This window comes from Bos indicus x Bos taurus, chromosome 12 (assembly GCF_003369695.1).
Source record: "Bos indicus x Bos taurus breed Angus x Brahman F1 hybrid chromosome 12, Bos_hybrid_MaternalHap_v2.0, whole genome shotgun sequence".
NCBI classification, from domain to species: Eukaryota; Metazoa; Chordata; class Mammalia; order Artiodactyla; family Bovidae; genus Bos; species Bos indicus x Bos taurus.
In genome coordinates, this window is record NC_040087.1 from 83,570,107 (window position 1) to 83,585,155 (window position 15,049).

A 15,049-nucleotide genomic window follows, 5' to 3' on the forward strand; every position below is an offset into this window, starting at 1 on the left:
AACAATTCTCAGCGGTGTAGCTGGTTCGCAGCAAACACTTTCTCAGAATCAGATGTCATCTCATGTCACCTCATCATGATCACCATCATCAACGTCTCTAATATCACTATTTCTATTACTATTACTTTCATTTGGGATGATGTGGATTATTTCCCTTTAGTAAACACCTAATATGTCCAGGAACCAGGGCTAGGAACAGGAGATGCAGAAATGCAGAGATACATGCTACCATGGACATTACACCACCATGAAAGCTCAGGTTGGATACAGGTATGAACAGGCTTCCCTGGTTAGCTCAGCTGGTAAAGAATCCATCTGCAATGCAGGAGACTCCAGTTAGATTCCTGCGTCATTAAGTTCCCCCTGGAGAAGGGATACGCTACCCACTCCAGTATTCTTGGGCTTCCCTGATGGCTCAGATGGGAAGAATCCATCTGCAATGCAAGAGACCTGGGTTTGAACCCTGGGCTGGGAAGATCCCCTGGAGGAGAGCATGGCAACACACTCCAGTATTTTTTCCTAGAGAATCCCCATGGATAGAGGAGCCTGGTGGGCTACAGTCCATGGGGTCTCAAAGAGTCAGACACATCTAAATGACTAAGCACAGCACAGAGGTATGAACAGGTGAGCTGACCTGAATCTTTGCTGCATAAATCACCCACCTCAGTGAAGCCCAGTTCTCAAGTTCTCCCCTCAGTTTATTTCTTCTTATTAAAATTAGTAGTCATGAAATGATCAATTGGAGCATCCTTTAAAAATATTTTAAAGACATTTTAGATATACAGGAAATTTGCAAAAATAGTACAGAGAGATTCCATGTACCCTTCACCCAGCTTCTTCTCACATTCAAAATGTACACAGCCATGGGCTTCCCAGCTGGTGCGAGTGATGAAGAGCCCACCTCCCAAGGAAGTAGACATAAGAGGCACAGATTCAGTTCCTGGGTTGGGAAGGTCCCCTGGAGGAGGGCATGGCAACCCACTCCAGTAGTCTTGCCTGGAGAATCTCATGGACAGAGGAGCCTGGTAGGCCATGGTCCATGGAGTCTCGAAGAGTCAGACATGACTGAAGTGACTTAGCATGTGCGAATGAATGGTGCATTTATCCAAACATTGGTATAATGTTATCTATAACACAGCCTTTATCCAAAATTTTCCAGTTTTCCCACTAAATCCTTTTTTTATTCCATTCCTTTTAGAAGCAACTATTTTAAAGAGAAAATCATAGGGAACAGAAAGCATGTCTTTAAAGTCATTTCGATTCAGTCCAGGTACTTTAAAATACTTTGGGCAGTCTCTGCTGATGATTTATACGAACACAGAAATCCACGGAGAGATCCCCATGGCTAAGGCATTCTGTCATATTTTGGGATATAAAAGGAAAATTATTCAAGACTATCTTCTGACTGGAAGTAAGACTGCATGCCAGGAGAAACAGTTATAGCTGCTTTGAATGAGAATTCAAAGTGGAAGAGGGGCTTCAAAGAGGAACACATTGAAATATACAAGATGACATTTTTACCCCCAGCAGCTGAGAAGCAGCTCTACGTTGTGTCTGAAAGGCTCTCCCCCTCTCCCTCCAGGAGTGGATCTCACCTCACTGCGGCAGATGAAGCTTCAGAGACCGGTGAGCATGTTAACGGACGTCAAACACTTCCTGTCCTGTGGAGGAAACGTTAATGAGAGAAACGACGATGGCGTAACACTGGTGAGTCACAAGGTTCTCTAGGAGACACTGCTTACAACGCAAATGTGCATGGATTTCGAAAACAGAGAATTGGGTACCATTAACTCCTAAATAAGGTTTTTTATTTTTCTGATTACATCAGTAATACGTATTTATTGCAGAAATTTTGCAAAACAGAAATGCAAAAAAAAGTGCAAATAACATACCATCACCCAACATTTATCTGTTGATATATTCTCTTTAAGTCCTATGCATGTTTTTCCTACAAATTTAGAGTAATTTTTATATTATTTTTGTTAGTGTGAGACTTCTGAGCTGCAACTTACAGGAGACTGTTTTCATTTTAAGCAAAAGAACCTGTGTTACTCTGATGAATGAATTTCTAAATTCAAACAAACGCCTGCCATTGCTTTTTAATGCTCTCAGGCATAGTTGCATTAAATTGAACACATAACAATTAAATGTGGACTCACTTGGATGTAAGCACAATGTCTTATCATCACAGGAAGAACATTTGGTCCTATTGACCCATAAAAATTACTTGGATCGGGCATGCTGGGGTTAGAATTAATTATTATGGAGATGAATGTGTTGTCTCAAGAAAGTAAGCTACAGAAGCAAAAGGGAAAAGCTCTGAAGCAAGGGGTGCACAGAAGCAGTTGCAACCAATTTTAGAAAATGATTCCATTTCTACTATGGGAAAATACGGTGTGAGGTTGAACACAGTAGATGAGGAAAGCAGTGTAACTGAGTGAATAAGACTTGTGTGAGACCTGATACCTTTGTAGATTTATTAAGTGCAAATTAAGTGCTTTGAGACTTCTCAATAGAGTTATCTTCCCGGACATTGATGTTCATCTTTGGAATATAAATTTCAGAAGACTACCGAAAACGGAACTATAAGCTATAAGAGGACAAAGCAGTTTTAGAGTTTATTGAAAAATAACATCTTCAAATGGAAAAAACATTCCAACTTGTTTAATGAGGAAATATTTACTAACTGCGTCCCGTGTACAACATCACCGTGAACAAAACCACAAAAGTCCTTTTGTCTTTGTCAGGGGCTCACGTTTCGTTGGGGAAGACATTCACCATGCAGTGTAGGTGGGCTAAGGATATAATGCAGTCATAGTACTAAACGCAAATGAGAAATAACACAAAGACCGGGACGTGGTAGAGTACAGTTGGCATTTTTGGGTCGGTAGACAGGTAAGATTTCACTGACATGAAGAGCTGTGAGTGCTGAGCTGCAGGAAGTCTGCCCCCTCTGCAGGTGTGGAGGCGGGGTGTTGCAGGCTGAGCAGTGGGAACACAGAGGTCCTGAGGCAGGGCCGGGTGCGCTGTGACTAAGGAGCGGCTAGGAGACCAGCGTGGCTGAGCAGAGAAAGCAAGAGGAGGCGGCAACCAGGACCGGACCACCCCAGGCCTGGTGGGCTCATGTGAGGGCCGCGGCAGTTACTCTGCGTGAAGTAGGAATGAGCTGGAGAGTCCTGAGGGGAGGATGTTCCTTCAGTTCCAGAAGGATCTTCAGTCCAACTGCTTCGACGAGGATGCACTGTCAACGGGCAGGAGTGGAGCCGAGAGTTCAGTGAGGAGGCTCTTGTCCAACAGGTGGTGATGCGACTCAAACCAACACGGTGGGTGCTGCAACAGTAAGAAGTGGCTCGTTTCTAAAGTCCACGTTAAAACAAGATCCGCTGGGATTTCCTGATGGAAATTTGGTGAGAGAAGAAGACTTTAGCGTGACTCTGAATATTTCTAGTTTGAGCAGCTGGAATGCTGGAGTTGACACGGAATGAGAGAAGAACGGGCTGAGGGCAAAGGAAATGAGGGTGGATTCTGGAAACATGAAGTTTGAAGTGCCTCTTAGCCATCGTCATGGAGATGCTGAGTTTGTGGTGGGTTATTGAGTCTGATGCATAAAGGGTTTCCTAAAGGAAATCAACCTGGAGTATTCATTGGAAGGAGTGATGCTGAAGCTGAAACTCCAACACTTGGCCACCTGATGTGAAGAACTGACTCATTGGAAAAGAGCCTGATGCTGGGAAAGATTGAAGGCAGGAAGAGAAGGGGACGACAGAGGATGAGATGGCTGGATGGCATCACCGACTCAATGGACATGAGTTTAAGCAAACCCTTGGGAGATGGTGAAGGACAGGGAAGCCTGGTGTGCTGCAGTCCATGAGGTCACAAAGTTGGACAGGAGTTAGCAACTAAATAATAACAACAACTGGTGTCTGGAATTTGGGTTCTGTTCAGACTGGAGAAGCAGTGTTGGGATCTTTAGCATGTTTGTGCTATTGAGGCTCTTTGACGCTGGATGAAGTCACGAATCTGATATGGAGGAAAGAGGACTGGGGACTGACCCATGGAGCATAGCAAAGTGGAAGATCCTGGAATGAGGGGGGAGTGGAAACTCCCAAAGTGGGAGGCAGACCAAGAGAGTGAGGTGTCCTGGGAGCCCTGCAAGGAAAGCGGGAGGAGCAGGAGGAGGAGGAATGAGTAACCGTCAAATAAATACCGCTGAGAAGTCAAGTGGGCAGAGGCAGAGACTTGCTGCCAGGCTTAGTAACTGGGAGTCCTTGGTTTTCGCATCAGGGCAGCTTTGGTGGAGCGATGGGATCAAAATCAGACTGGAGTGGGCTGTGTAATTAATAGTTCATTTCTACTGTATATCTCGCGGGGGGCGGGGAAGAAGGTACAGTCTGTTTGTAGGACATATATTAAGTTAACCTTAAAAATGCATTCCAGTATACAGTAGGTGCAAATACTTACACGGAATGCCTGGAATAGTCAAATCATAGTGTCAGTGTGCACTGGTGGGTGTCAGGGCCTGAGGTGGGGTGGGGAGGGGGGAGGGGGAGTCAGAGATTAATGGGGCAGAGTTTCAGTTTAGGAAAGTGCGAACTTCAGGATGATGGTGAGAGTTGCACAACAACACGGTGTACTCAGTGCCGCAAGCTGTACAGTTAAATACGGTTAAAATCGGGTGTTTTATATTACTTTTACCACAATAAAAAAATTTAACATAAAGATAATCCATAGTTGATTTAACACATGAGCTACATTAATTAAGACGTCCAACTCATAGTAAAAATCCACGGGCTCTCTGTTTCTTAGTTTGGCAGAAGATATTACAACTTTGTGTTGTTTTTCTGAAATCACAGCTAAATAAAAACAGCACACATGTTCAAATGCCTGCTAAATTAAAAGGCTTACAAACTTCAGAAGATAAGCTATGGAGGGAATCAATACACAGCAATAAATTGCTATCACTTTCAGCCATCTTCAATTTTGACATTCCTGTGACTTTTCTTTTATTGAACAGAGAACACAAACGCGGCATATAATTATTCTGTAATAGCTGAATCTGGTTTTATTATTGATGTTGTGATCATCTTTGAGCTTTGTACAGAGAAAGGAACAATGAACAGGAGGCAGCCCTTCCCTGAGGATCACAGCAGTTAGCAAGCAGCAGCCTCTTTGATTCTTGGGTCTGAGTTGGTTGGTCAATTATGTTAATGCTTCGAGTTGTCTTTCTGTAACGGGTATGTGTATAGTGGGTGCTTGCCTATTGTTGCTGATAATGATAAGAAGAAAGTCTTATCCACATATGGCTTCTGTATGCTGAGTTGGAATTTCAGCTGTGATTCAAAATTGGGCGTTATACCCCATGCTATTACACTGCAAAACAGATTAAACTACCAAAAAACTATCAAAAAACTCGGTGAAGATCTGCTCCTAGTAAGACGGTTTTTATACTGCTGCCTTTTCTTCCTTTTTAGAATATGCAGTATAATAACCAAATGTAAGACAAATCTTTTTAACATTTTTTATTTTATTTTTACTGGAACATAGTTGATTTACAAGGTTTTATTAGTTAAAGATGTAAAGCAAAGCAATTCAGTTGTACATGTATATATATATGCACACACACACAGAGAGATATATATATATATATATATTCTGGATTTTTTCAGCTATATGTTATTATAAGATACTGAGCATTGTTCTCCATGCTGCATGGTAGAACTTTGTTGTTGGTTATTGTTGGTTATGTTGGTTATTTACTTTATAAATGTGTATATATATATAGTATATTTGTATATTATATTTAAGTATATATGTATATATAAAGTATTATATATACTTATTGTATATGTATAAATATATACAATAAGTATATATATGATAGTTTTATAATAATAAGCTTCTCAGGTAGCCCTAGTAGTAAAGAACCTGCCTGCAAGTGCAGGAGACATAAGAGACGCAGGTTCAATCCCTGGGTGGGGAAGATCCCCTGGAGGAGGGCATGGCAACCCACTCCAGTATTATTGCCTGGAGAATCCCATGGACAGAGGAGCCTGGCCGGCTACAGTCCACGGGGTCATGAAAAGTTGGACACAACTAATGGGACTTCAGTGTTCCCACTCCAGTGTTCTTGCCTGGAGAATCCCAGGGACGGGGAAGCCTGGTGGGCTGCCGTCTCTGGGGTCGCACAGAGTCGGAAACGACTGAAGCAACTTGGTAGCAACGGGACTTCACATGCTTGCATAGAATAGTTTATATATAATATATTTATAAATAATACTTATATATATAGTATATATTTTGTGATAAGCTATAAGGAAAGAGGATCTAAAAATGAATATATATATATATATAAAAATATATATAAATGACTGAATCATATCACTGTACACCTGAAACTAACATGACATTGTAAATCAACCACATTTCAACTTTCAAAGAAAGTTATGTGTTTTGCTTTTGTTTTGATGTTACCTGGGATTAGAGTTGCTTGCTGTCCCAGATGTCACTCACTGGTAGCCCCTGCTCTGGGCAGCTTTGCTACTAAATGAACCAAGATCATTTTCCTTTTAGTCTTTCCCTGGTGAGTATCTCGGCCTATATTCTAAATGGTAGAGCAGGACTTTTGCCATGTGTAAAGCAAACCTACTCATAAGGAGTTTGAGCCTATGAACTTTGCATCATTAGTATCAGGCACTAACCACCAAGTGGATCTATTCTTCCTGCAGGCTTATACTGTGAGTGAAAACCTGAAATCCACTTGCTGGTGCTTAAAGCGCAATAATTTGCCAATCACTGACTGATGATTCAGATAATATGGAATAAATTTAGAAGCAGGTGAAAAATGAGTTCTTTAGGTGAATATGTATGTAAATTCATATTTCTCTAAACTATCTGTGGATACATTGTATTTGATAAAATGTTAATGAGATGAAGTTTGTATGTAACAAAGTGTGGCAAGATTAATGTGAAACTTAACTTCTGAATGTTTATGCCTTAAGTTAGATTAAATGTATTTGTTATTCTAATGTAGTTGAAAGTACATACAAAACATAAACATATAAATGTCACTGTAGATTGAAGAGCATAATTAAGGCCAAAAAGCAAATTTTTTGCTGAATTTTATCAAAATTTTTATTTAATAAACCCTTTTGACTTTACTGTAATTTTGTCTTTGTAATAAAAATGGAAAGGAATTATGCTACAAAGTTCTATTCTTCAAAACCTAGAAGTCCTTGTTTTTACTACTTTTAATTAGTTTTTATTTTTCTTTTCCTTATAGATCCTTCTTCTTAATTATTACAATTACAAAATCAACCATGTAGTTACTTAATAACCTAGTTTAAATTGAGTGTGATGATAAAGTGAAGTGAAGTGTCAGTGGCTCAGTGGTGCCCAACTCTTTGCGATCCCATGGACTGCAGCCCACCAGGCTCCTCTGTCCATGGGCTTCTCCAGATAAGAATGCCAGAGTGGGTTGCCATTTCCTTCTTCAGAGGATCTTCCTGACCCAGGGATCGAACCAGGGTCTCCTGGACTGCAGGCTGATTCTTTACCGACTGAGCTAGGAGGGAAACCCAAGTGTGATGATAACTTACAGATAAATCCGGTTGCCTTAGAAGCAGAATTCCTCTGTAAGAAAACTTTGAAAACTTCCTCCATCCCCTGATCTCATCATGGTAGTTCAGTGTGCAGTAAGAAAGGAAACCAGGAAAACAGAATCGGGGCAGGGTGGGTGGACTGGAGTGCGGCTCCCCTCACGGATGCGTCAGGAACACACCCTCAGATGCAGAGGATCTCACAGGGCAGCAGCTGAGAGCCAGCAGGCGTCCCCGGGCACCAGAGAGGAATGTACAGATCCACGCAAAACCCGGGAGGGTGCAGGAAGGAGGGAGCAGGAGGAGACTGAGCAGGACCAGGCCTGCACCCGAGACAGCAGGTGGGGCTGGGGGGACCGAAGCAGGGATCCGATCCCCCGTCAGGAAGACTGTTCGGGACAGAGGGCTGGCATCAGAGGCTCCTGGAGAGCGCAGCAGCGCATCCGTGACTGGCTGCATGGAATGAGAACCACGTGGACAATCCTTCCCACAGCACTATGTACCCGGATAGGAACGCACGTCCTCTGGACTGCGCAGAGGTGGCTGGGAGCTGGGGCTTTCAGATTGGAGAGCAATCCCAGGGCAGGATCTGCTGTTAACTGCGGGGAGGTGGCCGGAGGAGTCGTGAGGGATGGGAGCACGGTGGGGAATGCCTTTGGAGGAATGCCCGGCAGACATGGAGGCCTGGCTTGCTGCCGAGTCATGCCTGGGGTGGAGCCGTCACTGTAGTCTTTCTCTCCCTACCTGCCGGTGCCGGCAGCTGGTCAATAGAAAAGGACCACAGAGAGGGTGGCAATCTGTGCCTGATGTGCTGACCGATGGAGAAGGGCCCAGGCCAGGGGTACCATTTGAGCGCTGCTGTGCTGAGCAGTAAAGAAGGACCAGCCACGGAGGCCAGGGGCTAGGAAAATATGACACCACCCTTATGGCAGAAAGCGAAGAAAAACTAAAGAACCTCTTGATGAAAGTAAAAGAGGAGAGTGCAAAAGTTGGCTTAAAGCTCAACATTCAGAAAACTAAGATCATGGCATCCAGTCCCATCACTTCATGGCAAATAAATGGGGAAACAGTGGAAACAGTGAGAGACTTTATTTTGGGGGCCCCAAAATCACTGCAGATGGTAATTGCAGCCATGAACTTAAAAGACGCTTACTCCTTGGAAGGAAAGTTATGACCAACCTAGACAGCGTATTAAAAAGCAGAGACATTACTTTGCCAACAAAGGTCCGTCTAGTCAAGGCTATGGTTTTTCCAGTGGTCATGTATGGATGTGAGAGTTGGACTATAAAGAAAGCTGAGCACTGAAGAATTGATGCTTTTGAACTGTGGGGTTGGAGAAGACTCCTGAGAGTTCCTTGGACTGCAAGCAGATCCAACCAGTCCATCCTAAAGGAGATTCGTCCTGGGTGTTCATTGGCAGGACTGATGTTGAAGCTGAAACTCCAATACTTTGGCCACCTGATGCAGAGAGCTGACTCATTAGAAAAGACCCTGATACTGGGAAAGATTGAGGGCAGGAAGAGAAGGGGGTGACAGGGGATGAGACTGTCGGATGGCGTCACCGACTCAATTGACATAGGTTTGGGTAGATTCTGGCAGTTGGTGATGGATAGGGAGGCCTGGAGTGCCTCGGTTTATGGGGTTGCAGAGTCAGACACCAACTGAGGGACTGAACTGAATTGATCTGAATGCTGTAGCTCCTGCATCCAAGGCCACTGATGTCCCTGCACACTTGGTGCTGCAGAGTCCCCACGATCTAAGCAGCTGAACCACCTCCATGCTTGATTCTCACTGGGGCAGAGCTGCCAGAGGTTAGCAAAATCTCCAAGAGGGCCATATCTCCTGTGCCTGTTGGCTGCCAGGTACCCTATGTACCTGGCCCTGCCAGGGTCCCCGCAATCCAAGCCGCTGCACTCCCTCCACAGCTGGTCCTCCCTGGGAGAGAGCCAGGTCCTCCAGGGCAGCCTCAGGAGCAAACCCCTGTGGAGACACACAGGCAGCTGTGGAGGTAAAACGACAGCTGAGCCCCAGGGGCAGTGCGGCTAAGGAAGAGGATCGAAAACCTTCCCACCAGCTGTACAAGCTGCAGATTAAATCCACACGATCAACTAGGCAGACTCTGTGTCAGTGGAAGATATAAAAAGACAGTGAGAGTTCCTGCACAAGAAAACATCCTAGCTCTGGCAGCTGCAGACCTTGGAGGCAAGAACACGCAGGAATAGAGCCAGGTTAAAGTCTAGGCTGCCCCCACAGCGGGTCTAGAGACCAGTGCAGAGTTGGAGGGCATCCTGGGGAGGTCAGGTGGACTGTGATTCACAGTGAGGGGAAGGATGCTCTGACAGCAGAGATCCAAGAAAAACATGTATTATTATTGTATTTTGAGTCATTCTGTACTTGATTCTGAATTTTTTTTTCTTTTTCTGTGGTTGTTTTATTTTTATTATTAATTCTATTTAAGCTTTTGAGAACTTTTTTTAAAAATCACACTTTTTATTTTCTTTATATATTTCTTCATCACTTTGGCTTTTTGTGGTTCTACGGTTTGTTTTTTTTTTCTTTAATTTTTGTTGTTGTTTGTTTTTCTTACATTCTTTTGCTGTTGTAGTTGATCTTTAATATATGAAATATTTTTCTATACTTCTGTTTAACTTTGCTTTCCTGTTTTTTTTTTTTTTTTTCTTTTCTTCCTTTATTTCAACATGTTTGTTAGTTTGTTTTGTTTGCTTTGTCCACCAGTTGGAACTCTCATTTGGTCTTGTTTTTGGTTTATGTTTCGGTCAGTTCTGTTTTCAATTGGTCGACATTACTCTCAGTTTCCTCTGTTCGCCAGGTGACTTCCTTGTGCTGTGTTCTCTATGAACTGCTCTGGTTGTCTGTGTGTGTGCAGTTGTTCCTTCTTTTGGGTCTGATTTTACATTTACCACTTGTGTGGGGCTCGTCTTTTGTTTCTGGCTTTATTTTTTGTTTTTGTGTGGTTCTTTTAATCCCTTTTAATGCCATAACAAACGTCTTGCAGAATCTCGGTTTCCCGGCCAGAGATCGGGCCTGAGCCTCTGGAATGGGAGCAGTGAGTCCAGAACACTGGCCTGGACTGGTGAACCCTTGATCCCAAGGAGTACTAATTAGTGAGAACTCCCATGAAGGTCTCCTGCTGGATCCAAGACCAGGCATTACCCAACCGTCCGTGGCACCCCAGTGCAGGACACCTCACCCAAACACCAAGCGAGACAAAACCACAAACTCAGTCATCGGCAGACAGGCTCCCACAGGCACCCCACCACATACCACCTCACACAGCCCTGCCGGTCAGAGGAAGAAAAACTCACCCCCTCCCACCAGAGCATAGGCACAGGTCCTTCCCAACACGAAGTCTAAAGAAACATTGGGCCAGCCTCGCCCACCAAGGGCAGAAACCAAAGGGGAGAAGAAGTACGACCCTAAAACCTGGGAAAAGGAGACCTCAAACCCAGCAAGTCAGAAAAAAGCGAAAAGACAGAGAAGTATTGCACAAATGAAGAAACAAGGTTAAAAACTCACAAGACCAAATAAATGCAAACTACCTGAAAAAGAATTCTGTGTAATGGTAGTAAAGATGGTACAAAACCCGAGAAATAGGTAGGAAAAAATGCAAGAATTATTTAACACATATAACAATGACCCAGAAGAAATAAAGAATAAACAGTGACAAACAGCACAATTACTGAAATTAAAGAAACTATAGAACAAATCAATGGAGTAAATGAGGCAGAAAACAGATAAATGAGCTGGAAGATAGAATGCTGGAAATAACTGCTAACAAACAGAATAAAGGAAAAGAATGAAGATAATTTAGGATGCTCTCAGAGACCTCTGGCAGAGAAGGCAATGGCACCCCACTCCAGTACTCTTGCCTGGAAAATCCCATGGACAGAGGAGCCTGGTAGGCTGCAGTCCATGGGGTGGCTAAGAGTCCTACACGACTGAGCGACTTCACTTTCCCTTTTCACTTTCATGCATTGGAGAAGGAAATGGCAACCCACTCCAGTGTTCTTGCCTGGAGAATCCCAGGGGACGGGGGAGCCTGGTGGGTTGCTGTCTATGGGGTCGCACAGAGTCGGACACGACTGAAGCGACTTAGCAGCAGCAGCAGCAGCAGCAGCAGAGACCTCTGGAACAATATTAAACATACCAACATTCAAATTATAGGGGTCCCAGAAGAAGAAGAAAAAGAGAAAGCATCAGAGATTTTTGAAGAGATTATAGTTGAAAACTTCCCTAACATGGGAAAGGAAATAATAAAGTCCAAGAAGTGCAGAGAGTCCCAAACAGGATAAAGCAGCAGCATGCTGCTGCTAAGTCACTTAGGTCGTGTCCGACTCTGTGGGACCCCATAGACGGCAGCCCACCAGGCTCCCCCGTCCCTGGGATTCTCCAGGCAAGAACACTGGAGTGGGTTGCCATTTCCTTCTCCAATGCATGAAAGTGAAAAGGGAAAGTGAAGAGACATACACTAATTAAACTAACAAAGGTTAAACACAAAGGAAAAATATTAAAAGCAGCGAGGGAAAAGCAGCAAGTAGCATACAAGGGACACCCCATGCGATTAACAGCTGATCTTTCAGCAGAAACTCTGCAGGCCAGAAGGGAGTGGCAGGATATATTTAAAGTACTGAAAGGGAAAAAAACTACAACCAAAGTTACTCTACTTGGCAAGGATCTCATTCAAAACTGATGGAGAAATAAAAGTTGTACAGACAAGCAAAAGTTAAGAGAATTTAGCACGTCCAAACCAGCTTTACAACAAGTATTAAAGGGACTTCTATAGGCAGGAAACACAACAAGAGGAAAAGACCTACAAAAACAAACCAAAGCGATTAAGAAAATCCAACAGGAACATAGACACTAATAATTACTTTAAATGTAAATGGATTAAACACTCCAGCTAAAAGACACAGACTGGCTGAACGGATGTAAAAACACGACTCCTATCTATGCTGTCTACAAGGGACCCACTTCAGACATAGAGACACATACAGGCTGAAAGTGAGAGGATGGAAAAAGATATTCCATGCAAATGGAAATCAAAACTGGAGTAGCAATTCTCATGTCAAACAAAATAGACCTTAAAAAGTATTACAAGAGATAAGGAAGGACACTATATCATGAGCAAGGGATCAATCCAAGGGAAATACATAACAATTTTAAATATTTATGCACCCAACATAAGACCACCTCAATTCATAAGGCAAATGCTGGCATAGAAGGGGAAATTGTTAGTAATGCTGGAGAGGGTGTGAAGAAAGGGAATTCTCTTGCACTGTTGGTTGTAGTGTGAACTAATACAGCCACTGTGGAGAACAGTATGGAGATATCTTTAAAAAAAAACTAGGAATAAAGCTACCATATGACCCAACAATCCCACTACTGGGCATATTCTCTGAGAAAACCATAATTGAAAAAGACAACATGTATCCCAGTGTTTTTGCAGCAGTGTTGATAATAACTAGGATATGGAAGCAACCTAGATGTCCATCGACAAATCAATGGATAAAGAAGCTGTGGTGTATATGTATGTATGTATATATATATACAACTCAATGGATAAAGAAGTTGTGGTATATATATATATAATGGAATATTACTCAGCATTTTTAGGGACACACTTGAGTCAGTTCTAATAAGGTGGATGAACCTAGAGCCTATTATACACAGTGAAGTAAGTCAGAAAGAGAAATATAACATACGTTATATAATTTTATATATATATATAACTATATATATACACATATATATATGCACAATCTCAAAAGATGGTACTCATGAACCCATTTGCAAGTCAGCAATGGAGATGCTTTATTCTTTTGGGCTCCAACATCACTGCAGATGGTGAATGCAGTCATGAAATTAAAATACACTTGCTCCTTGGTAGAAAAGCTCTGACCAACCTAGACAGCATATTAAAAAGCAGAGACATTACTTTGCCAACAAAGGTCCATCTAGTGAAATTTATGGTTTCTCCAGTGGTCAGGTATGGATGTGAGAGTTGGACTATAAAGAAAGCTGAGTGCCGAAAAATTGATGCTTCTGAACTGTGGTGTTGGAGAAGACTCTTGAGAGTCCCTTGGACTACAAGGAGATCCAACCAGTCCATCCTAAAGGAAATCAGTCCTGAATATTCATTGGAAGGACTGATGCTGAAGCTGAAGCTCCAATACTTTAGCCACCTGATGCGAAGAGCTGACTCATTGGGAAAGCCCCTGATGCTGGGTTAGGGTTAGGAGAAGGGGACGACAGAGGATGAGATGGTTGGATGGCATCACCGACTCAATGGACATGAGTTTGAGCAGGCTACAGAAGTTGGTGACGGGCAAGGAAGCCTGGCGTGCTGCAGTCCATGGGGTCATATAAAGTTGGACACAACTGAGCGACTGAACTGAACTGAGCTGGAGATGCAGACATAGAGAACAGACTCGTGATCATGGTGTGGGAAGGAGAGGGCTGGAGAGATAGTGGGAGCAGTGTGGAGTCACATACATTACCACATGTAAAGCAGGCAGCCAGTGGGAATTTGCTGTATTTCTCAGGGAGTTCAAACCAGTGCTGTGACACAGCAGAGGGGAGATTTGGGGTGGGAAGTGGGAGGGACGTGCCAGAGGGAGGGGATGTATATGTACCTATTGCTGATTCATGCTGATGTATGGCAGAAACCAACACAACACTGTAAAGTGATTATCCTTCAATTAAAAATAAATTTAAAAAAGAAGGGATAATGTACCTAAATATTTTATTTTGTATTTGAAAGTATTCAGACTACAGTAGTAGAAAGGAGCACTGGAGAGGGAAACAATTACATGAAAAAATGCATGTTGTCAGAGTCAGAAAATAATATTTAACCCATTAGCTTTTTTCCCCAAAGAATAATGATGTCCACTTGTACAAATACAATTATATATAACTTCTTTTTTAAAGGTCTTTGTATTTTAGCTCCAATACTTTATTAAATGCATCTCTTTAAACCACCAGATGAAGTACATCGCTGTCACTGCTCTTTCACGTTCAATGACTAAGGGTGTTTTTGTTGCAGTTGCACATGGCCTGCGCCAGTGGCTACAAGGAAGTAGTGTCTCTCCTTCTGGAACATGGCGGGGACCTCAACGCTGCAGATAATCAGCACTGGACCCCGCTTCACTTGGCAGCAAAGTATGGCCAGGTAAAATATGCCCTGAATTCAGTTTTAAAAATTATCATATGATCATTGCATCATTTCATATTTAATTTTTTTCAAAATGTGTGCTGACATGATGTGACTTGACTTTTAATGGGATTGTTTTACTGAGAAAATATGTTTTTGGTTGAAAGAAAAATTTTACCTTTCAAAAGAGCTTTCATAACCTACATTCCTCAACACTCTGCATAATGTACTCCGACTCATTGGAGAAATAGTCAAAACCAGAAACAGTCTTTATAGACTTATG

At 42.8% G+C, this 15,049-nt stretch overlaps 1 protein-coding gene across 2 annotated transcripts in view; it reads left to right on the forward strand.

The window, feature by feature from the left end:
- The window catches only part of MYO16 (myosin XVI), a 519,236-nt gene that overhangs the window by 199,294 nt on the left and 304,893 nt on the right, over positions 1-15,049 (forward strand). For both annotated transcript variants that reach the window (XM_027557960.1, XM_027557959.1), the window contains exons 6-7: positions 1,583-1,707; positions 14,659-14,784. In XM_027557960.1, the coding sequence (XP_027413761.1) occupies positions 1,583-1,707; positions 14,659-14,784 (251 nt within the window). The remainder of the gene's footprint in view (positions 1-1,582; positions 1,708-14,658; positions 14,785-15,049) is intronic.